This window comes from Sinohyriopsis cumingii, chromosome 7 (genome assembly GCF_028554795.1).
Source record: "Sinohyriopsis cumingii isolate HCF-2022 chromosome 7, ASM2855479v2, whole genome shotgun sequence".
Taxonomy (NCBI): Eukaryota; Metazoa; Mollusca; class Bivalvia; order Unionida; family Unionidae; genus Sinohyriopsis; species Sinohyriopsis cumingii.
The window spans coordinates 21,168,078-21,194,384 of NC_142967.1; the positions used below are offsets into that span (position 1 = coordinate 21,168,078).

The following is a 26,307-nucleotide window of genomic DNA, read 5'->3' on the forward strand; positions in this document are numbered from 1 at the left end:
ATTCGGTTAAATATTCTTCCTAATGGTTTTGTATAGACAAAGGTACCAACAACTGGTTCAATAACAAACTCGGCTGGATATCATTTATTGACGAGGAATTGTCATTTATCTTAAATCTAACTCCACCCATCAAGGAGTCTCGTAGCAACGTAAAACTCGTGTAGAGCGATGCTTCTAACACTTTTGCATTTAAAAGCATACATCGATGGAAGCAGGGGTCGTTTGATTGTTTCTAGCCATTTAAGGTGCCGATACCAATGGAAGGTAAATGTCTTCCTTTATCATATTTAAGATCACTAAATTCCGAACATCATATATCTATCTATCTATCTTGCTATCTATCTATCTATCCATCCATATATATATATATATATATATATATATATATATATATATATATATATATATATATATATATATATATATATATATATATATATATATATATATATATATATATATATGCGTGCATGCGTGTGTGTGTGTGTGTGTGTGTGTGTGTGTGTGTGTGTGAGTGATGAGATTTCTTAATTGATATACAGGCTAAAGAGTAAAGACTTAAAAACCTTTTGTGATTTATATTATGTTTTTCTTTTAACGTCACTTTTAGCATTGAATAATCTAATACATGCCAAAGTAGTTGGAAGATGGGTGCTTCACATGAGGACCACTGCATTACTAGTCTGCCACTGGGCTACAGTGGCTCCCATAAAATCAAGACATTTTAATAAAATTAATAACAATTACATGACTTTATCAAAGATTGTGAGTGTGCTAGAACAAGTATCATTGTTAATTTTTTCCGAGTCTTTTTTTTACTGTTGTCATTTAACCTTTTCTTTACTATTTGTTTATACGAGAGAGAGAGAGAGAGAGAGAGACCTTCCGCCTCGGATGCGGGAGGTCGTGGGTTCGATCCCCGGCCGAGTCATACCAAAAATTTATAACAATGGTACAAACAGCTGCCTCGCTTGGCGGTCAACATGAAGAGGTTAGTGTTAGAACTGGTCAGCCTAGTGTCGCAGGATAATGTGACTCGGTGGGACGCCATGCTACATGTCTGCGACATGATGCCCCAGAATTGGCATCACAATAAACTGCAACAATGCAAACATCGTAGCGATATGACTGAAAAATTGTTAAAGCTACGTTAAAAATCCAGTTGACACACACACTATTTGTTTATACTGAAATAGTATTATATATATATATATATATATATATATATATATATATATATATATATATATATATATATTAGATAAAGAAAATGATTTAAGAAATGAAAGAAAATACAATATGTATTAAAATAAATTACTCTTATATGCTACAAACACTTCTAGAACTGTTTTTGAAGAAATTTTATCCTATGTACGTATCCATACTTAATTGAAATCAGCCAAGATACGTATCAATACTTTATTGAAATCGGTCCAGACACGTATCCATCCAAATCAGCCAAGATAATATACTTAATTGAAATTAGCCCAGATAAGTATCCATACTTAATTGAAATCATTGAACCTTTTTTTTTCAATTTGACCTGAAAATAGCATTTGACGTATGAATGATTCTTTGTGAAAACGTGTAAAATTTTAGTCTTCTTACCCGATAATACAAAATACATCGTTGTGTGAGAGGACAAGTATGCAGCAAGTAAAATAAGAACACCTGAATATTTCCGCAAGTTCCCGCAGTTACATATATTACAGAATGAATAATCCAGTGCTTTTAGTATTTGTATTCCCTACATAACATTTATGTTATGCACATCAGCTTTGCAAATATGAAAGAGACTATATGACATTTATGCTATTCAGATAGGCTTTACAAATGCAAACAAGATTCTTTGTTTGAAGAACAAAAACGTATTTTTAACGAAAATGGTCTGTGAGTAAATTGCCAGCGAAAACTAGTATAGAAGCTTATCAGTATTGTCCGATTCGTTATTTAGGAATTACTTATTTGGCGTTTTAAGGCACAACAAAACATAAAGGGTATCTGGTATCGAGGCAATGGTAGTATAGTGCTCAGAACAACTCATGATAATCGAGTCGGGCTCTTTCAAAGATTCTATTCGAACCTGCCACCTCCTTGTCAAGAGTCCGACACGCTAACCACTGAAACCGCTAGTAGGAAACGAACAGAATCATTTCAACTCGTTAGTATAAAAAATGAATAGTAACATGTCAACTCGTTATTAGCAAAACAAACAGGATGATTTAAACGCGTTATTAGCAAAACAAAGGGCGTTATGTAAGCTGTGTGAGTCGGCAACTGACAGTTTATACCACGATAAACTCAGAAGAAACAACGTTAAACTCTTATAATTGAAATTTCAATTATTCGTTATGTTATTTTGTTTGCATAATTAAAAAATAGAAATCTTAATTGAGCGTAGTAATACATGTTTGGGGTTTTTCTGTTACGTAGCTATATATATAGCATTTGGGATTGTCCTGCTTGATCGTAACAAATGGAATCCAAATTTATTCAATTATTTTTACAAAAAAATGTAAGAATGTTGTTTTCCTTTCATGCTTACTTCGTGTTTGCCTTCACTGGCAGTGTTTATCTTATGCTGTATTCGTGACTATTTATAGAAGTGGAAAAGTAGTTCTCCTTACAGTTCATACAGAGATGAACGCAATTCATTTTGATCACATGGTAACATTCTGACCAATGGAAATGTTACTTTCCTGTACCAGCTACTGCCATTGCAATTATGATGATTTAAACTCGTTAGAAGCAAGCAGAACAGGATAATTTCCAGTTGTTAGTAGAACAACGAACAGGTTCATTTCAAGTCGCTCAGTCGTCACCAGAACCTATCTTACATTGAAAGACCAAGTTAAGGAAGTTTATTTCATCTGTTGTACAAACTGTGTTTTGAAGATAATAATAATAATAATAATAATAATAATAATAATAATAATGATAATCATCATAACGTTATCGTAAATAGAGATATTCAGACGACAATGCAAACCACCAGAAAGCCCTTTTCACGAAGGCTCAGCACGTATAGCAACTGTCCACGTCTTTTTTGTTTATGAATTTTATGACAAGAACTGGAAACATTTGGCAAAATATAAGAAACATATGTATGAATTGAAGAGAAAGCCAAAACAGGTTTCAATACTGAACAGTCACCTACTTTCACTTAATATTAAAAGTCATAAATGCAAATATTAAAGTCCAAAAAGGTATTAAAAACTTTCACGTAATAAAAATCAATCATCACCTTTCCATGAAAATATTAAACGAAACTGTAAAGAAAATCTATGGAAGTTACGTTCTCTTTTTCCTTTATCATACGATTGTCGTTTCTCTCTATTACGATAAGGAGTAGTAAGTATTATAAATGAAACTATACTGAGTAAGCTCCAATATTCGAAATATACATTTTTTAAAGTAAATAATTCTACCTTAATTGTCTCCATTATATCTCTGACCTACATTACTGGTAATTAATGTATTATTTCTACAGCATTAAGTTAGAACTAGACCCCACATGGTTATTTTCGCTTTAGTCCTTAACGATTTCATTTTTCCCAAAACAAAACTGGTCAAAAATAGAAGATGCCCCAGCATTGGATATGCAGATTATTCCGTTTTTATACTAATGAATTATAGGGACGACATTAATACTTGAAGCATTTCTACCATCTGGGAAACATTGTTAATTGATGTACGAATTGATTTATGTTTGATCTCTCCATTGGGAATACCTGCCTGACAGTATCTGTATTTTTATATTTTAGCATGCCACGGTAGACTTAAGTACCACTAATAATCGACTGAAAACCCAAAGTAGTGAAGGGAGGTGGGGTAGGAGTGCTTCCTACAACCAATAGTGTAATACCTAACCGATTGCGTATTACTAAATAATGAAAATATGTTTCCGAGGATGTCATAATAACTGATGATATGCTAAACGTTTAAAAGATTTTGTAATAACATCCTTAACCGATAACGAAATAAAACTTTAACCAAAAATACCCTCCCATTAATGCAATAATATTTTAACCGATAATGTAATAGCTAAAAATACCGTCGTGTATATCAAAAAATTTTAAGCAGGCTTGCGACGTTCTAAGCTGGGTATACGCTGGGATTACTGATTGAGTCAATATGGCTGTAATGTGTTGGCTCTTAATTGAGTCGCTAAGACTGTAATGTCTTCAGTCACTTCTTGATTGAGTCAATAAAGCTATAATGTTTGGAGTCACTTCTTGATTGAGTCAATAATGCTGTAAGGATTTAGCTCACCATCTGAATGTTCAGTCTCTCCAGTAACAACTTTATTTTTGAGAACAAGCCAACATTTTTTTACGAATATCTGATCATAGTGCTCGCATGCCAATGACCGCATCACGCCCTCGTGCCATGCATTATAGTCCCAATGGTGTGCCAATGGCCGCATTACGCCCTCGTCCCCTGCATTATAGTCCCAATATGTGCCAATGATCGCATTACGCCCTCGTCCCTTGCATTATAGTCCCAATATGTGCCAATGACCGCATTACGTCCTCGTGCGCTACATTTTAGTCCCAATATGTGCCAATGACCGCATTACGCCCTCGTCCCTTGCATTATAGTCCCAATATGTGCCAATGACCGCATTACGTCCTCGTGCGCTACATTTTAGTCCCAATATGTGCAGAAAAAGGTTAATTAAAAAACAGTAGATGAAAATGTTGCCAAATCATTTTATTACCCGGTGCTAATACAGGATATTCAAACCAATAGCCACGACCAGCTCTAACAAAATTCAGATGATGTCGCACTGCATAAGTGGATGGACGTTAGTCCTTTATCAGTTTAGACTTTACTACGTTAGCCATTAAGAAATTATTACATTATTTGTCAGAATGTTTTAGATTATCGGTCAGTATTACATTGTCGGTGAAATCTGTATTGAAATATTTGTTATTATTACAACATCAGTAATTATTACATTTATTACATCAATCAAGAGTAATGACAGAAAGGGTTTTGATGGGGGGGGGGGGGAAGATGAGACTCTTGTAACTTTTAAATCATTAATCTCCACCCACTCACCTTATCTTGGAGAAATATATTGACCTTATCAAATAGAGATAATATAAAGAGATAATATAAAGAGATAATATAAAGAGATAATATAAAGAGATAATATAAACTGTGGGCCATGATTCTTTCTGAAAAATAAATATAATTCACGTCTAGGAAACTCATAAAATATCCCTAGTTTTGGAACATTAGCTTCCAACATCGCTCATCCGGGGTATTTTAATATCTATTTACATCAACTTTCAGAACGATGGTAGAATGTCATCGATTCTTCTTTAAACATTGATTTGAAGCAATAATCAATAAATAAGATTTTTTTTTACAAGGATTAAACATCTCAAATAAAATGACATTTACGCTGTCAGGTTTATCTGTTTTCGTTACGTCACGAAGCGGGAGATGGCGTTTTTGTTGCGTGTGCAACTATGCGGTCCAAAGTTGGATTAGCAGAGCTGGCATTTGGCGTGGTGAACGGTCACCCAAGCAGGGTCGGCAGCTTTTTAACGTTGTTAAGGTTTTGTTCAACTCTTTAAAAAATGTTTTTATTTCTGTCAGGTGTTTGAAAATATACATTTTCGGGTACAATTTATTCTCGTTTACAGTAAGACTCGGCCTTTAAGTGCGTATATTTAGGCAATTGCTAAGATTAATACAATTCGATTGTCCGTAAATTGTCAGTCCATCACTAAGCATTAAATACCGAGTTACAACCAACAGAACACGGGGTCATAAACATGTCATAGCAACAAGAATTGTTTTATGCATAAAACATATTGGAAAGAACTCATCTGCATTCATCCAGGGCAAAAAAGAGTCATATCACCGAAAGCTAAGCTTTAATATCCCAGCAATATAATTCTGCAAAGTTTTCAAATTTTGCTTTATTTTATATATATATATATATATATATATATATATATATATATATATATATATATATATATATATATATATATATATATATAAACTACTCTTTCTAAACTATACCCAGTCACCTACTGATAAGCACCTACACCTTACAAGGCAATGAAAAGGGAAGTAATATACACATGCTATTCCAACAAACACAAATGCAAATCATCACATATAAAGATGGGAGCGTGTACAAAGATGCTCACACAAAACTGAATGAAAAGGGTAGCTACTTAAACACATATACACAAACATCCATGTCTGTGTGTCTCGGATGACAAACAAGAGCTCTCATGTACTGAACTCGCTGCAGCATCCCATTTAAAAAAAATACATTTTTGTACTTTAATTTTCATACTTTCTTTTAAATACGTTCATCCCAATTGTCTTTTTTAATTACATTTTTAACTTTTTCATTATTATCTTGAATATTTAATATATCATTCTGGTCAAAGGGCGAACACGTAATATATATATATATATATATATATATATATATATATATATATATATATATATATATATATATATATATATATATATATATATTGGAAGAAATAAATCAACACGATGTCCTTCAAAATCTTCTTACTAACTATATTCGACATCTGGCAATTAACTCTTTTCAATACAAATATTGCATTTGCTACATCAGTTAATTTATTGGTGTCGTGTACATTGACGATAGACTAATCATTTACATATAAGTTGCTGTTAGTGATGTATCTCTTTCAATTGACACAATGGTCAAAATTTTACCGTCAAGTCGATTTGATATTTTCTTTGAAAACATTATGTGCCTCGATTTCCTTTACAAAGAATAATACCGTGAAGATCTGTTACTTCGCCATATCCATCACTCATTTGGACACGGTGTATTTATTGTAGCCCTATGTAATTGTTTTTAATTACCATAAACGTTTTGCGAAACGATGTCTGTGATTGGCAAAGTCTCAGTCAATGACGAATCTGAGGTAAATCATGGTTTTTCATGATTTATAGGCCATCCTATGAATGACGATGTCAGTACATACTTTAATTAAGCAAATTAGCTTTTCTGGCGTTGGACACGAGTTGCATCTAGCATAAAAATAAATCGTCCAAAATATGTGTCATATTTATTATTGATAACTTTTTGTTCGCTGTCCATTGAACAGAACTGCTCAAGGTTTCAAATATCGGGCAACTGGAATTACAACCTATGGTAAAAGCTTTTCGAAATAATAGCTGTTTTACCATGAAAAACCCAAACAATTTTATTGCATGGGGCAATTGGGAAAATGCATAGTGTATTTCATAGGTCTGTTGTGAAAATTAAACACCCTTACCCAGATGCTTTTTGCAGCCAGCCTCTTTAGCGCATCAAAAACTTTGACCTCTTGCAGACTGTGATGCTTCAGTACCTCTTATTCACATGGAGTCTAGACAAAGATATCGATCCGGTTTGCATGTTCTCAAGTTGTTTCGATTTCTAACTGAAATGAATGGGCAGTTTGAAGATATGATAATAGGAATGTCTATTGCGTATGAAGTAAGAACATTCCACTTCCACTTCGGTCATTTTAATTTTGTAAGTTTTTGTTTATAAGTACGTCAGACCTTGAATACTTCAAGAATGACCTCGCATCATTAGAAACACTGGAAAATAAGTTTAACATGGGTAGTAAAATTGGAAAGATACAAATGAGATGCCTTCAGCAATACAGTCGGCCAATAAAGGCGTAAGGCCTTTCTCTTTCTAAACATTCAGGCCATTTAAAGCATTTGTGGATTTTTTTCCTGAGTTCTCAAGTGAAAGTGATACGTGTGTCTCCGTCAGGAATATACACCATTACTGAGTTCATAGAACCTACAGATTTTCGTCATTTATATATTTACTTTTTAACTCTAGGTTTTGACAGTGTCATTATCCCAGAATTTTGGATTATATGATTACTGCAGAAAATAAAGTTGACAAAAATCTTCCCTCGATCCATCGGCCAATGATTTGGAGAATTATTTAGCTCTCTTTTAAAGCGAATTTCTAACCTGTTTGATTACATTGACGTCATTGTAAGTAAATGACCTGTTTGATTACATTGACGTCATTGTAAGTAAATGTCTTTCATATAATCTCACGTTCAAAAAATGGTGACAGATGCACTGATAAGCGCGTTCTTGTTTGGCATAGGTATTTATATATTATTATACTTTAAAGTGTTGCTTTCAGGCTATTCTTGACAATGTTTTTCTCTGTACGTACTGGTTGAAATGTTTAAGAATGTTTGGATTTATTTGCAAGCTAGTCTAGAATAAGGAAATCTTTCATCCATCTTCGTTTCGTTATATAGAATGCTTTAGATGAACTTAGGCTTGAAAAGGGTTGTAGTAGTGTGAAGTTTGAATATCAGGAAGTCGGGTGCATGAAAAGGTTATAGTTATCCGTTATTTTGAGGACACTGTTATTCTTGCAGATAACAAACAAGATCTCCATGACTTACACACACACACACATACACACACACACACACACAGACATACACACACAGACACACCCACACACACATATATGAAAAATGTATACAACGAGTGGTTCATCGTTCAGACAGCGTACACACTATACATATATTTTATTTATATCACATACAAATATACATATTTGCACTTTGAATTGTGTTGTTGTTGTTGTAGGATTTAACGCCATTTTTCAGCACACGATAGGCTATGCATGGCGGCCAGTATTAATGGTGGAGGAAGAACTCGGGAAAACCCTAGAAAGAACCACCGACCCACGAGAAGCTACTGGCAAATTTTCTCACATACTTAAATGCATTTACGATATGCTCCAGGCAACTGTGTACTGGCCGAATGAATGAACTCCTCACGTCCTTGCGAGTATGTCAGCTACAACATGTAGCTTTACGAATTTTGTTGCTGTTCAAAATTACATATGCAAATTGATAAGTTATTTGTTTTCATTTTGTGTTTCTACTTTTATTTACATTTATTAAATCAATATAAAAAAACTCACGATTTAATCAATAAATATGGTTTTTATAGAAAAAGTAGTGCACTACAAACACGGTTGGCTTCTTGTACACTGAACCTGAACTGTCAGGCATTCACGCATTGACGTATGTAAATTAGCTTGGAATATAAACTAAGCGAAATGTCGAACCATCAAGAGGTAATTAAAATACTTTAATATATTGATAGTTCATCTAAGTTATTATTCTGCTTTAATTAACATTTCTAAATTTTCTCTCTCTCTGTCTCTGTCTCTCTGTCTCCGTCTGTCTGTCTCTGTCTCTCTGTCTGTCTGTCTCTGTCTGTCTCTCTCTCTGTGTCTCTCTCTGTCTCTGTCTCTCTGTCTCTGTCTCTCTCTCTCTCTCTCTCTCTCTCTCTCTCTCTCTCTCTCTCTATATATATATATATATATATATATATATATATATATATATATATATATATATATATATATACCACATACATTAAAAATTGCATGGCATTTAAAGTTGGTGTGAAGCAAATTGACATACCAGCACCACTGGTATATTAAATTGCGATCCGCCCATAATACAAATATATACAGATTCTTTCAACTGCAGGCCTATAGAAAAATGATGGATTTCTACTCATTCATTAATAATAATAATAATAATAATAATAATAATAACAATATAATAATATTAATAATGAGGACTTTGTATAGCGCCTAATCTTTAGAAGCTCTAAGCGCTTTACAACATTAGACAACACCTATAACATAAAAAAACATATAATGATATGATTACAAAAAGCAAACACCATGAAATTAGAAAACATTAAAAAAACATGCTGAAAATATTTAATGTGGGAAACATTATCACGGCTTTAAGTTTTTTCTTGCAGTCGAAATAAGTGAATTTTAAGAGCACTCTTGAATGGGATCACTGTGTCTTTGTGTCTAAGTTCAGTGGGCGATTCATTTCACGTTGCTGGGCCCTGGTATGCAAAAAAACATTGTCCATATGACTTTGTTTACATAGTGGGAATAATGACTATACGATTGTCAAAAGAGGAGCATTCATGACATATGAAAGTAACTATAAAAAGTATTAATAGTCCCTGTTTCCAAAATGAAATTAAGATGGTACACAATTTCATCGGAATCCTTTCTTTTTTTCCATTCCCCACTCCCCTCTCGTGTGTAGAGGACAAAATAAGCGAAAATCTGGACTGAGAGAGGAAAATATATTGCCCTAGACGAAAATATTAAATCTGAACTATCTACAGTGTTCTCAATATCAATGATACGTAGTTCCAATAGCCAGTCGGCACTAGGCTATGTTAAATATGTTGGTGTTTTACGAGGCACACATACTGTAGCGTATTTAAATCAATGCAAATATGATCGTTGGGGATTTTCGCTTGTCATACGACGATGTCTCTGGACCTATGAATGATGGTAAAGTTTAGTCAAATCGTCTAAAAGAGAGAGAGAGAGAGACAGACAGACAGACAGACAGAGAGAGAGAGGCTGATGTACGAGCAAATGAAAATTTATATTTTCACAGAAGACTAACGAGACCGGAGGCCATGGAACATCCTGCTATAATCGTAATATCAAAACTTACAAACCCGTTTTTTTCGAGAGATATGTGAATTTATATATTGCCTGTTTCATCAAAATCTATTTTACTCTTTGTAACAACATATTTCTGGTATTGAAATGGAACATGTATTCTCAGAATTAAGATGCCACACCAGCATATTTAAATGTTCCAATAGGACAAACATATACATCTAAATATTCTAACAGGATTCACCAATGCATCTAAATGTTGCAACAAGAGACTCTAGCACACATTAATATTCCATGAGGAAACACCAAGACAGCTAAGTATCATGACATCAAAATGTTCCAAGCGGAGACACTCACACACCTAAATATTCCAAGAGGTGACACCAATACATGAAAACGTTCCAAGTTGAGATACGAATACACCTAAATATTCCAAGAGGATTCACCAATGCATCTAAATGTTGCAACAAGAGACACCAACACACCTTAATATTCCACGAGGACACACCAAGACAGCTAAGTATCATGACATCAAAATGTTCCAAGAGGTGACACCAATACATCAGAACTTTCCAAGTTGAGATACGAAGACTCCTAAATGTTCCAAGAGGAGACAACACTATGCTTAAATGTTCGAAGTTTGTTAGTGCTCTGAGTATCATTGTAGCATCAGTGATTTTACGATTCTTCTTCCAAGTGACACGTGAAATAAAAGCATACATTTTCAGAATACTACAGATCATTTTTGTTTTTGTTTTCTAGTAGGATGGAACTCCCATCAAGCTTCTTGGACCTCTGTATATTAGACTTTGCTTTACTGATTGTTCTGCCAATGTTTCATGTGACATTAAAACATAAATTCTCAAAATACTAAAGGTTTTAAGGGTGTTTCTGTGCTTTTGTTTCTAGTAGGATGACACAGTGAAAAAAAAAAACGTAAATTTTCCTTTCAAACGCTAAAGATAATTTTTTATATTGTTTTTCGCATTGATTTGTTTTGTTCCGTCCTATGTCAGTGCTCAGAATAATAGACAGTGTTATAACTGTTCTTCCAGTGTGTTAAGTGGCACCATACTGAATTGTTCGAAAGTCTCAATGGTATATTTGAAGACGTTTCTATGGCTGCGTACCGTAGAACTACAGTTTCATGGACCATCTGGTACCTTGTACGTGCCAGGGTAGCCTCGAACAAGACCAAAGACCGGTACAAAGATAAGCGTTTTCTAATATTTGCAAACATAAGCCGGAGACCAAATCTTTCTAACAGTAGTTAACTATAAGATCAATCAGAAGTTAGAATTCAAGCCAATAAATAAAACCTGTTCTCTGTTATGCCAGATCTGTGCTATTTAGTATGTTTGCGAAACCATAAATTTCAGAAAGCTAATAAATAATCACAAATGCCACATTCGCAACAAAATCAACACGAAAGTCGCAAACCACTATAATACGAATGGAAATTCAGCCGAGTCCCTCGAAATCAACTGAATCTTACCTGGAGTGGACAGACACATAACTCATACGTAAGAAACGATGCTGGATACTACAATTTAAAACCCATGGGGTCTTTGGCCTAAATAATAAAAAATTGAACTTTCCTTTTGCAGTCGTATCAAAGTTACCGCCAAACGTCATTTTGCTCCCCACGCAAATTTTGCGCTAATATGTACTGAAGCAATTACATTTTTTATGATTATATTATTATTATTATTATTATTATTATTATTATTATTATTATTATAGTTCTTGACCATTATTCCGCCATACAATTATCTTAACATATTTCCTTGAAAACCGTCTTGCAAAGCTCTATTAGGACAAATTATTTTAGTAAAAGTAATAAGTTTGAAATTTTCTCTAAATTGTATTAAAATTAATTTTTGATTAAATTCTATTGAAAGAAATTTTCTGCTAAATTTATTCGATATTTAATTATCTGTGTAATCTTCTAAAAGGTAGAAATAATACAAATGTAAGTGTTGGTAAGTGAAGCAATGTCGTAGTTTTATATGTATCTCTGATATCCGTAATTTAAGTTTATGTATATTGATATTGGAATGTAACTTTATACGTTGAGTATATCAATAAAGTTAGTCCGTTCGTCGGAATCTCAAAGAGGCTTGTATCGTTACAGAATCCCGTACCTTCGCTTGCCATATTCCCCAGAGGTAGCCATAGCTACGCCGTCAAGTGACACCTCTTTCAAGAGAACTTGAACTTCTTCTTCTTCGTCTCCTTCTTCTTCTTCTTCTTCTTCTTCTCTCTCTCTCTCTCTCTGGTCATGGGGAAGAGCATTACTAACACTTTATGGAAAACATTATCGTAAACGCTGGTGGAGACTTCTCATAAAAGTATTTTCATAAAAGCTCTACCGGAATATGAAACCTTTACCAATTCTTGAAGCCGGCGTTAACCTCTTGTGACGCTGTGTTTCCGTCCCTTGTTCACAGCTTAGAATACCTCAATATATACAGGTTCACGATGTGATAGACACGAGAACCTGCTTGTCAATTATTTTTGTACAACTTTGTATAGCTATACATTTTGTTGTAAATTTCCCTAAGTGATTCGAGTACGTAGACTTTTTGAAGTGTCCCATTGTTTTATGTTAAGTGTTTGTGTTGTGCATGTGTTTGTAAGTTTTATATATAAATAAATAAATAAATATATATATATATATATATATATATATATATATATATATATATATATATATATATATATATATATATATATATATATATATATATATATATATATATATATATATATATATATATATACTTGTGCTAGTTCTTTGGCTGTTTTAGTGATTGTCCTCCAATGTGGCAGATTAATAAAAATGGTTGTATCTAAATTTATCAAGCTAGTGTGCCTTCGGTACTTTTATAGCAAGACTTTCCATGTCTTCGTAAAATTTGTCGTTGGTCTCCTCTGGGTTGGTTACGAGTGGATGCATAGGCGTTGATGACACTGCATGACTTTTTCCAGAAAGTGAAAGCCTCTTTCGCCTTGTCTGTCATTTTGTGAGACTTTTGATAACTAGCTATAATTTGAATGCAGACCTAACACCAGCTTCAGAACACTTGTCTTTACTACGACCACCCCAGAAGACGGTTTAGTCATCGCCTACTTCGGTGAGTTGTCCTTCGTCAGGCAAGCGAGTTCACTCAGGGTTTCTATTTGGCTATTTAATTTGGCCAGTTCTGTACCATCTAGAGCGGTTCTTCTCCCTGGTGTGTCAGCTGATTTATTAATACCCGTACGTCCCAAGCACAGATGGTGAGTTGCGTTGTCTATCTTGTTTGTTCAACCGCTAAGGCGTGATCCCCTTTAGCAGAAGTATGCTTATCAGGGCTAAGTGGAAACAGGCAATATCTAAGACACATTTTCCTCTTGCTATTATGGTGAGGAGTGTGATTCTAAAACGGGCTGCTTAGTCACTCCACAGCTTCGGTCCAGTGAGAAGCGACCCTATGCCACCTGAGCCAAAACTGTGCAGGTCTTCCGCTACAGCTGCCAGTGTGTTCACAGATGCTAGAGTTGGCACAGATCACCAGATAGAGCAATGTATTTTTGTCAAAATTAGTTTTCGAAAATGCAACAGCTACAGACTTCTCCTACTGAGCTGTGCATGGCCTGAAAATCACCAACTTAGTCTTCTGCCCGATTAACCGTAACAAGTCGTCATGGATGCACCCACGATCCAAGCTTTGACATCTTATTGACCAAGTCATCGTCATGATAAGTGACAGCAGGATGTCCAAGTGAGAAGTGCAAAATGCTGGACTGATCACAGGCTCATAATATTCGACCTCAATATCCATATTCAGTCTAGCAGCGTACCACAAGGCAGAACAGTGCCAAAATATTGAATGTCTCCTTAAATAGGAGAATGTGAAGCAGACATTTGTCGCATAACTCTTCAGACAAATCGATACAATCGCTAAATACTACGAAAATGTATAGGACAACTCCGCATAATAGAAGGACCGTGTACTCAGCTGTACTCAAAACGCTTGGTCCCGCCAGACTTAAACATCAAGATTGCTAAATGCTGCAATACAGTTACTTCCGAATGAGAAACAACGGGTACATAATATCTGTTTAGACGACAGTACTAGATCATCTAAGAAGTCAGCGTTCAACAAATTCAATACTCCTGGCTGAGTAATACAGCAGGTATAATTCGGTCCAACACAGAGAGGAATGCCATGAAGAACGTATATGACGCTCCGAGGACGATATACGGTTCAAAGTCATTAAGAATAAATCCAATACTGAGTACTGACAGACTGCTCATTGACAACGAAAAGATACTTCAAAGATGGATAAAACACTTGAACAACATCCTCAATCAAAAGTCACCTATGCCAGAGGAGGCTATTGTACGATGGGCCAAAGATGAATCAACATATCACGTACTAATCCTCCAACGCAGACTGAAACTGTGAAAGAAAATACCTGCCGCTGAATGGCAAATTACCTGGAGGACATGCAAAACCAGTAGAAATCTGCAAAGCCGGAGGCTCACACATGGAAAAGGGCGAATCATCTGAACCATTCCCAATCACCAATTGAGTCAGATAAGGCTGTGTGTTGGCTCCAACCCTCTTCGATATGATAATCTATATAATGATTACTGATGCCTTCCGCGACTGTGACACTTGAATTGACACCAGGTACCGGATTGGTGTGAAGTACTTCAATCTGACTAGACTACAAGCAAAGACGAATGTGTAGGAAATGACTGTTCTTGAATTAGTATTTGCAGGTAATTGTTGCTTGAATGTAAAATCTGAGTCTGACATGCAGCAGAGTATAGACTATTCCTCCTCAGCTTGTGCCATTTTCAATTTAACAGTCAATACCAACACAACATTGGTGATGCACCAGAAAAGTCGTGCATCGGGTTTACCATGACCTTGAAGAGACACACACTACTGGCAGTGGATAAATTTGCTTATCTCGGTGGTGTATCGACGATGAATCCAGGGCCAGAACTGGTGAAACAAATGCAACCATTGGTAGACTACACACAAAAATGTGTGGTAGCGGTGAGACACCAATCTACAAATAAATGAAAAAGTCTTCAAAGCCATGGTGTTGCCAATCCTGCAGTATGCTTGTGAAACCTTGACTCTGTACAGACGCCAATGTCAAGAAGCTGAACCATTTCAAATTAGGATGTCTAAGGAAACTGATGAGGAAAAGATGGCAGAACATGTCCCAGACACTGAGGTTTTCATAGTGGCAGGCATTTCAAGCATCCACACTCTGCTGATGAAATCACAGTTGAGACAGATATGCCGCGTCATCTGGATGTCAAGAGGATCGACTACCAAAGAAGATCTTCTACGGCAAGCTGAAGGAGGGAATGCGATATCATGGTGATTAGTAGTAATGCTTCAAAACTTCCCAATAGTCTTCAATATTGAACATGGGTCTTGGAAAGATCCGGCACAAAATCCCTCAAACATGTGCAGTCTCATTCATACTGTAGGTACATATTTTTTATAGACGATAATTGAATTATATGTTGTTGTTTTTTTTTTGTAATCCTGGTGTATGATGTTATCTAATTTTTTAAAATAAATTTATTCATGGCTTTAAGATCTACAGAATATTTTTATTTTCGCTTTGCCTACATGACTTGAATATGTTAAGATCTAAATATTGCGTAGGATCTATAAATATATGTTTAGGTATGTGTTGACAATTATTGATAATAATCTTAATAATAAGACTTAAATGGCACTAATGACTTAATTTTTGTCGTGGTTGATGGGGTTTCGATGTTTCTAGAATAATTCCGAAACTTCCCATTGCTTGGGCTAGGTCACATGAATAGGCCATATGGACACAAAATGAGTAGTGTATTCTGTCACGTGGGGTCTATAGCGAAATAAAGTCGCAATGAATGGTGTATATAAGACGAGAATTAAGCAATCAATTCGATTCCGAATTTTGAATCATTCACATTTATTGTGTTCATGTTGCGTGTCTGCAAACGTGTTTTATTTTGTTGTACTTATATATTTTTCTTGAGGAAAAACATTTATTTCTTTGAAATGTTCAGTAGAAGTAGAAAATGCTCATTATGTAGACTATAATATAATTCTGGAACTTGTATCTGTTATAAAGTATTCAAAGAAATTATTGACAACGCCATCTTGATAACGTCACTGTTCTTGGAGGACCAGTACATTTCCTGTTTTGAAATTTTTAACGTTTCATTCATTTAGGACATGCGTAGACCTTTATAAGGACTAGTTTGGATTCACTTCATAATATTGTAAATTCCTCTCACATTTTCATTCATGTCTTTGATAATTAAATTGTTTGTTAAATTTTGAAAACTTGCTGGTTTTGCTAAACTCTTCTATTACTTCTATTACTTAGTTTGTAACCGCTTCGGTGACCTAAGTGGCTAGAGCGCCCGCCTTGGAAAAGGGAGGTCGTGGGTCCGAACCCCGGCCGAGTCATACCAAAGACTTATAAAATCGGTACTAGGAGCTGCCTCACTAGGCGCTCAGTATTAAGAGTTAGTCTTATGACTGGTCTGCCTGGTTTCAGGATAATGCGACTGGGTGAGACATCATGCCACATGTCTGCGGCATGATGTCCTAGTACTAGATATCACTATAAACTGCCACACTGCAAACATCGTAGCGATATGACTGGAAAATTGCATAAGCTACAATACGAATCAAAATCATACACTCACAATTAGTTTGTGACCATAGAGTCGTGACAATTGTAGAGGTGATGCAAAAGCGCGAGTAATGTAAATCTCAGAACTTCAACACGTCGTCCATTGATAAAACAATCACAAGCAGCTTCTTCTGGCAAGTGTGCCACAGACATTTAGGAGAACAAATGCGACTGACTAGACACTCACATATTAACAGAAAACATGGCAGTTAGTGATAGTACGTTCATATCCCAACTCGAGGGACAAACGAAACAGCATAAATATATGCACTGGTTTTAATGTTCACCATTTTCGAAGTTTTGTATACTTGTAACTATTAATTCATTTCCATAGAATGCACAGTTAAATAAACAAAAATAACTTACAGTGTAGTGCATGGAATCCCAAGATCCTAAATTTTATATCAATTCCAATAGTTCATAGTAATCCAAATGATGTAATTACACTACTGATGTGTCGACAGTAGAGAAGGAATAACTGATGTAATCTCAGAAAGTCTTTAAATGAATTCACGGTAATTCCAATGCAGTTATATATCCAAATGTCTTGAAATGAATTCACGGTAATTCTAATGCAGTTATATATCCAAATGTCTTTAAATGAATTCACGGTAATTCTAATACAGTTATACATCCAAATGTCTTGAAATGAATTCACAGTAATTCAGTACAGCTATTAATCCAAATGTCTTGAAATGAATTCACGGTAATTCTAATGCAGTTATATATCCAAATGTCTTGAAATGAATTCACGGTAATTCTAATGCAGTTATACATCCAAATGTCTTGAAATGAATTCACAGTAATTCGGTACAGCTATTAATCCAAATGTCTTGAAATGAATTCACGGTAATTCTAATGCAGTTATACATCCAAATGTCTTGAAATGAATTCACGGTAATTCTAATGCAGTTATACATCCAAATGTCTTGAAATGAATTCACGGTAATTCTAATGCAGTTATATATCCAAATGTCTTGAAATGAATTCACAGTAATTCGGTACAGCTATTAATCCAAACAGTATTTAAATGAATGTTAGAGCATTTTAATTCCAACGAATGATTATTTAATCAAATGAATGAACCTATCCTGTGAATAAGTCTTCCAAGACGAATGGTACTACTTAGAATTTATCATTCCGCGTCATAATTCATGTACAAGTAAGCACTCAACAGTAAAAATTGCAAAACGAGGCTTTAAATGAATCATTCATGGTTTTCAAAATACTCTAGGCAGCAAGATAATTTACGTCATAAAAGCTCCGAGCAGTATTTGCATTGGAGCCTATTATTTGAATGATACGATTTCATTTTAAGTCCTTTGTTATTGTGAAGCTGAAAATGTTTGACTTTATTATTTACTAAAGATGTAACAGCCAATAAGTATGACGTACTATTTGTCATTTGCCATCTTTTGCCTTGGGCATGGAGGAAGTCTTAGAGACTCATGCCCCATATTTGCACCGATTGTCCTCTTTTTACTGATGTCATTTTCTGGAATTTTAGTATCTTCCTACAGTCCAATTAGTCCATAACATACGATGCATAAGGAAAGTGGCATTCCGATTGGTGTGTAACATACACGGTTTTATATAAGCAAAGAGACATTCGAATTGGTCTGTAACACACACGGTCGAAAGTAAAGAGGCATTTCAACTGGTCCATAACATACACGGTCATAAGCGAAAATGTCAATTTTTAAATCAACTTCAATCATGATGTTATTGATTTTCAAGGGAAATGGACCGTATACCGCGCCAGAAGGTAACTCAACAAAATAAAAGAGAGAAAAATCTAAATAAACACAGAATTATATGCTAACTCATACCTAACGATCATAGACCAGAGAGTATGCATCAGAGCAAAATTTGAATAGTTGATGTTGTGTAGCAGATAAGAGTTTGAATATAAAACAAAACAGAATGCTAGAGAAAGATTCTGATCAATATTTTAAATATGCAAGACAAAATGGAATAAAAAGGTAATGAAATAATATTTTAGGTTTATAGGGGAACAGAACTATTTAAACATGAGTATTATGAATGTGCTTTATGTAATCCGTACGTTAACACTTGCGACATTAAATACTGACGTAAACTTGCACGTATTTTACAATTCTGAAATATTTGTTACTTATTTCAGCAAAATATTCATATTGCAAAATATAGGGGAATTCATCGCTTTTTATCTAGTGAAGCCAATATTTCACATTGTTACCTATTTCAGGAAAATATTCATATTGCAATATATAGAGAAATTAAACCACCTTTATTTAGTGATGCCAATATTTCACATTGTCTTTCAGAAATAAGCAAAGTTTGCCACCTTACAGTTTATAAGAAAAACTATGGTTCGTTGTATTAAGCATAAACTGTTTTAAAATTATTCTATACGGTTGTGGCATAATTGTTAAAAAGGGTTCAAACTTTAAAGAAATGTAAAAAGTATCCGAAGAATTATAATTTACATCACTTCATTATTGACAGCATAAAACCATGTGCTTAAAAATGAAAATTAAATTCTATCATATGATCGCATACTTAACGGTTGGGGTCCCGGCTTGCCGAGTGGTCTCAATCATATCACTTCCATCTCACCACTGTGGGTTTGAGTCTCTGGCTCGGCCAATATGAGTATGTCATAAAGAAACGCAATAGCTTCCGTTGGGTTGGTAATTCTCACCTAAACTTTCTCGAGTTCTTCTTTCAGCAGTTATACTGGCCTCCATGGATAGCCTATCGTGTACTGGAAAATGGCCGTGAACCCACAACAGCAATAACAAGGACTTACATGTTATAGCATTTTAATTTCTCTTCAACTGCTTACATCATTGTACCTATCTTTATATGTTTGCTAAGTTGTTTGCTCTAACCACAAAATAACAAATATCTGCATTTATTGAGTCTTTTTGTTCTGAGCTAGCGAAAAGACTAAATAAATGTTTCATGCGAAAAAAAACACTCTAGTACAGAGATCGCTTGGACAATGCCCCCACCCCGTCCAATCGCGATTACTGTGTCGTCTCACATTCTGAGTAGTTAGTATGGGCGTCCTCTGGTAGCTGTTCATGCCATTTTAGTTATCCAAGAAATGGACGCCTAGAGACGGAAAAATATAAGTTTTTCTGTAACTAAGTTGTTTATGCTCTTTACCTAATGATGCCTTGAAATTCTTACGTTGCTATTGTCGTAGTATTGTAATTTTATTTCGAACTATCACTCAGCAGATAAGGCACACTTAGTTACCTTTGTCCTAGTAATCACCATTCGCAGACTAGCTGCGATGACATCACATCGTAGCACGATTTGGACACTAAAATAATACCGCCATTAATATAATTTGTTTTAGTCTTTAAGCTCTTGACTTATTTCACAGCTAGTGAACCCCAAATGCATTAAACAGGTTAAAGCTCTGAGTATATTTGGTCATGCACTATATACATTTTCTAATATCAAGGGCTACTGGTTTTTGCCCACCAAATTAGTGACATCATTTTGCCTAAATTATGCTTTAGGCGAGCAAGTCAGATTGGACGATTCGATCTCACTCGGTTTGACGTTTTCCATTATTAAAACACTGCAATCAATATGCAAAATCACTGGAAACCATGGTAACACTGTACCTTTGCCTATTACAGCTGTATACATTGTGTTGATGGGAGCGGTTTTCCTGGGTATTTCAGCGACACGACCCTCGAGTATATTCACTATACACAATATGAATAAACCATGGACGGAGTCAAGAGCCGTTTGCCGTGGAGCTGGTGGACACCTTCTTTCTATACAGAGTAGTCAGGAATGGGATATGTGGAAACATTTACTGCAAGTTCTTTTCTTCTTTCTGGCATATTTTCCAACCTCATGAGATCTTTATATCACTATCTGAAGCAAAAGCTCTCGTTCTTCTGACTGCATTATTTTCATGTGAATGTGACGCTACTGTACTTGTAACCTCTCTTCAACTGTAAACACAATACAAAAACTATTCTTGATTTTGCTATGTCCATTCCACGAGTGTACATGGATCTGAAAGTAAGAAAGTATTGTCTGTCAGTGTACAATAAATAATGTTTTGATAGTGCTGATTCCTTTCCTGATAGCGCATCTCATCAAAGCATCCAATTTACCCAGTGCTATACTGCATCCTAAACGTTTTACCGTAATGATAAGGGCTGTGTAAGAAACAATGTGTTGGCTACGTCGGTAATCAAAGTTAAATATCATACATTGGCAACTTCAATAATCAAAGTTAAATATCACACATTGGCAAGGTCATTAATCAAAGTTAAACATCATACATTGGCAACGTCAATAATAATCAAAGTTAAATATCACACATTGGCAAGGTCATTAATCAAAGTTAAACATCATACACTGGCAACGTCAATAATAATCAAAGTTAAATATCATACATTGGCAACGTCAATAATAATCAAAGTTAAATATCATACATTGGCAAGGTCATTAATCAAAGTTAAACATCATACATTGGCAACGTCAATAATAATCAAAGTTAAATATCATACATTGGCAACTTCAATAATCAAAGTTAAATATCACACATTGGCAAGGTCATTAATCAAAGTTAAACATCATACATTGGCAACGTCAATAATAATCAAAGTTAAATATCATACATTGGCAACTTCAATAATCAAAGTTAAATATCACACATTGGCAAGGTCATTAATCAAAGTTAAACATCATACATTGGCAACGTCAATAATAATCAAAGTTAAATATCATACATTGGCAAGGTCATTAATCAAAGTTAAACATCATACACTGGCAACGTCAATAATAATCAAAGTTAAATATCATACAATGTCAATGTCAATAATCAAATTTAATTATAATGCATTGACGTCAAAGTTAAATATCATACATTGGCAACGTCGATAATCAAAGTTAAATATCATACATTGGCAATGTCGATAATCAAAGTTAAATATCATACATTGGCAACTTCAATAATTAAAGTTAAATATCTGATATTTTGTAATATCTATAATCAAAGTTAAATACCATAAATTTGGTAACATCGATAATCAAAGTTAATAATAATGCATTGATAACCAAAGTTAAATATCATACATTTGCAACGTCGATAACCAAAGTTAAATATCACACATTAGCAACGTCAATAATCAAAGTTAAATATTATACATATACAATTGGTAACATCGATAATCAAAGATAAATATCATACATTTGGTAACATCGATAATCAAAGTTAAATATTATACATTTGGTTACATCCATAATCAAAGTTAAATATCATACATTTGGTAACATCGATAATCAAAGTTAAATACCATACATTTGGTAACATAGATAATCAAAGTTGAATATCATACATTTGGTAACATCCATAATCAAAGTTAAATATCATACATTTGGTAACATCGATATTCAAAGTTAAATATACATTTGGTAACATCTATAATCAAATTTAAAAATCATACATTTGGTAACATCGATAATCAAAGTTAAATACCATACATTTGGTAACATGGATAATCAAAGTTAAATACCATACATTTGGTAACATGGATAATCAAAGTTAAATACCATACATTTGGTGACACTGATAATCAAAGTTAAATACCATACATTTGCTAACATCGATAATCAAAGTTAATTATTATGCATTGATAACATCGATAATCAAAGTTAAATATCATACATTAACAACTTCAATAATCAATGTTAAATATAATACATGTGTTAACATCGATAATCAAATTTAAAATATCATACATTTGGTAACATAGATAATCAAAGTTAATAAATAAGGCATTTAAAGACATTGACTTAAATATTATATATTAAAAATGTATAGATATAAGTTTTATGCTACCTATACTGAGAGAAGTGTGAATGGACCATAACTTTAACATGTTTACAGCTGAATTCTGTATGAAAGCCAATCCGAATGAAGTAACCGTCTAGAAAGCTAAAACGTTTTGCGCAAGGTTGATGTCTTTTAAATAAACAATTTGTCTCAACTGTTAAACTGCCATACAGCCTATTGCAGCGCGAGGGGAATATATAGCTCAGACCCTGAAATCCCCATCCCATCACGGGGACTCGTATCGTTGTTTAAAATTTACCTGTAAGCAGCGATACGAGTCCCTGTTCACCCCCCAAAACCCCATCTCCCTCGGGAATGATATCCCCATGGGAATGGACCTTTATCTGAATTAAAAGAGTATGCAATGTAATTTTATCTTTTCCGCCTGAAATCTTCGGTATCCCCGCTCCCACGCTACGTTAAAAATCCAAATCACACACACACACACAGACACACACACACACACACACACATTGTAACAGTAGTAGAACAGAATCGGAACTGCATCACAAAGTAAGAAATATTAGTTCGTTTGAGCTGATTACGGCCTCTTAAATGCTGTGATTGGATAACTTTCGGTCAGTTGGGAGACCGGTATATGTGCACATTATTCAGTGTACAGAGGTGAGTTTGTTTACTCCTATAAGTTAACATTTCTACCACGCTTGTCATCTGATGCATTCCAAGTTCAAATAACCCACCACCCCGCACTCTATCAATTGACCAATAACCCGAGATTTATATGTGACAAGCCCAATTTTACCATATTCCGGCAGACATGACCTTTTTTCCTAATGCCTTTTGGGAATTTGATTTCGAAAACTGGCCGCCTAAATGTTGATAGTAATAGTAAAACAAAAAAAATTCCAGAAGGCGGGTAAAACATTTCCACGATCGCAGCCAATCAGTAAAGAGAATACTGCAAAATAACTTCGTTGGCTTATTTGGACCAATCAAAATTACATAAAGTGATATGTCAACATGTTATCATAATACAAAATATTAAACTTCACACACTATATATGATAAATGAGAATATATTACTAAATGAATCTGCTAATAGATGGCACCGTACCCTCTGGATATGTTTTATATAAAATAAAAATGGCCCCATCTAGTTAAGCTTCATTTATAATTTTGCTGTGCTACTAAATGGACAAGCAAATAAAAACTCGTAGCAATACAATCATATGACACGCATTGTCATCCAGTACTATGACTGCACTCAAAATTCTAACCGATAATTAAACTGAACATTTCGTCCGCATATAATTGTCCTTTTACCTATTCATTCTGTTTCTTTTGACAGAAAATCAACGATTCATTCTTTAGGACGGTTTTCCGGTCCGTTTTGGTCTGGTCTACACGCTCCGAATGCCAGTGACTTGGATACCTTTACTTGGGATGACTGTAGTATACCCCTCTATCTTACTAACCTGTTTCTTGACTATCCTCCTTCGTATGATCCTTGCGTTCATATCGAGCTGCAGCGAGAGGTATTCAATGATGTATTTATAGACTTATGGTTGAAGGGAAAAAACTGCAACGACTCTCTGCCAATGGTTTGCGAAACAAAAATTTTAGGTCGGTTTCTTCTCTGTGCGTGTGTGTATGTTTGTGTGTGTAGTGTGGACATAAAAGCATTTTGTATACCAATGTTGTTGTTACATCAAGTCGTAATTAAGCATATCATTATTCAATAGTAGGATATCGCTTCTGTACTCTCTAGACCACAATTAAGTTTCAGCTATTAGTCATAATTAACAGAAAGAAAAGGAAATTACCAGAAAATAATATTCATTTTCCTAGTTTAATCTACATTACATGCATGAATAAACATAACACACCAATATTATGTGCCTGGATTACCCGAGCCTCCTCTTTTAGCTTTAAATAATTTTCCACCGCCAACTCAACTGTTCACAAGAGTATTTCTTCAACCCACTCACCTGTCCAGAAGAATATTTTCACTAAAGGCTCACCTAGAGCGTTTCCACCACCCACTCACCTAACCACAAGAGTATAGCCACCACCCACTCACCTATCCATAATATCATTTCCACCACCAACTCGCCTAACCAGAGGAGCTTTTCCACCACACACTCACCTGTGCACAGGAGTATTTCCACCACCCACTCACCTGTGCACAGATGCATTTCCACCACCAACTCACCTATCCAGAAGAGCATTTCCACCGTCCACTTACCTGTGCACAGGAGCATGTACACCACCCACTCACCTATCCAGAAGAGCATACTTTCGAACGAAGACCATCAGCCGTATTTCCTATAATATCGTTTATTAGTTCCGCAAAATAAATAGAAACTGCAATATGTAAAATTTGTACAAGACAGAAGAAAATACAACACATGGAAAAACGCGTTACTGCTTACAGCAGTTGTACACAATGAGCATTCAAACAAAAGACTGGTTGTAGATAATCAATGACTTATTGCATATCGAAGCCGTTTATGATGGAAGGCTTACATGAAAATGTAATAGGACAAGAATATATGCTGCTTGACAAAGACTGCAAGTGAAACATAACTTAAAATGCCCGATAAAGAAAACTTTGAGAACATAAGCGAAGACGTTGACAATTAGAGGAATGAATTTTTTAAACAAACGAAAAAACTCATTAGTATCAATTAAGTATAAAAAGGATCCTAAACAAATTTGCTAGAATGTGTAAAACTATGTAATTGTTTATGATTGAATGGAGGTATGAAATTCCCCAATTATATGGCTTGTATTGGCTGATAAACAACAGCATACAAACAAACAACCTTATTTTAAATATTTAATATCAGCACTTTTCCGAGACAAAATATGTTTCACAAATTAACCTGTCCCCCATATTACACTTAAAATAAATATTTATTTTAATTGTATACAGTATGAATTTTGACTCAGCTTCACATCACCATATCTCTTAGTTCCAAGACACTATTCCTATTAAATAATATATAAATTCATAAACCCAGCTCTGAAATGATAACCTAAGCAGATTTATCAGTAAGCCATATCGGCGCCATTCGATAGCAGAGTGGCAGCTTTTGCAAACGCCAGTGGCTCATTAATTCTGCCATTAATTATGTTAAATTCCATCGGCCAAAGCGACACACCATGCCTGCCATGCTATTTCATATTTTCAAATTTATACAATTTAAGTACCGCCTATAATGATCAACATGGTATGTCTAGTGTAGCAATGAGCGTAGTTGCAAAA

The 26,307-nt window shown here is 34.7% G+C and overlaps 1 protein-coding gene across 5 annotated transcripts in view; it reads left to right on the forward strand.

Moving 5' to 3' along the window:
- Positions 1–200: 200 nt before the first annotated feature.
- Positions 201–26,307, forward strand: part of LOC149794847 (uncharacterized) — a 48,651-nt gene continuing 22,544 nt past the window's right edge. For 3 of the 5 annotated variants that reach the window (XR_016422202.1, XR_016422203.1, XM_089964502.1), the window contains exons 1-3: positions 201–264; positions 20,863–21,046; positions 24,388–24,662. Coding sequence is in view for 3 of the 5 variants with exons in the window: in XM_089964502.1 (XP_089820628.1) it covers positions 258–264; positions 20,863–21,046; positions 24,388–24,662 (466 nt within the window). In the remaining 2 variants the exon portion in view is untranslated. The remainder of the gene's footprint in view (positions 265–20,862; positions 21,047–24,387; positions 24,663–26,307) is intronic. The other 2 variants (XM_089964503.1, XM_089964504.1) reach the window with 2 other exon arrangements.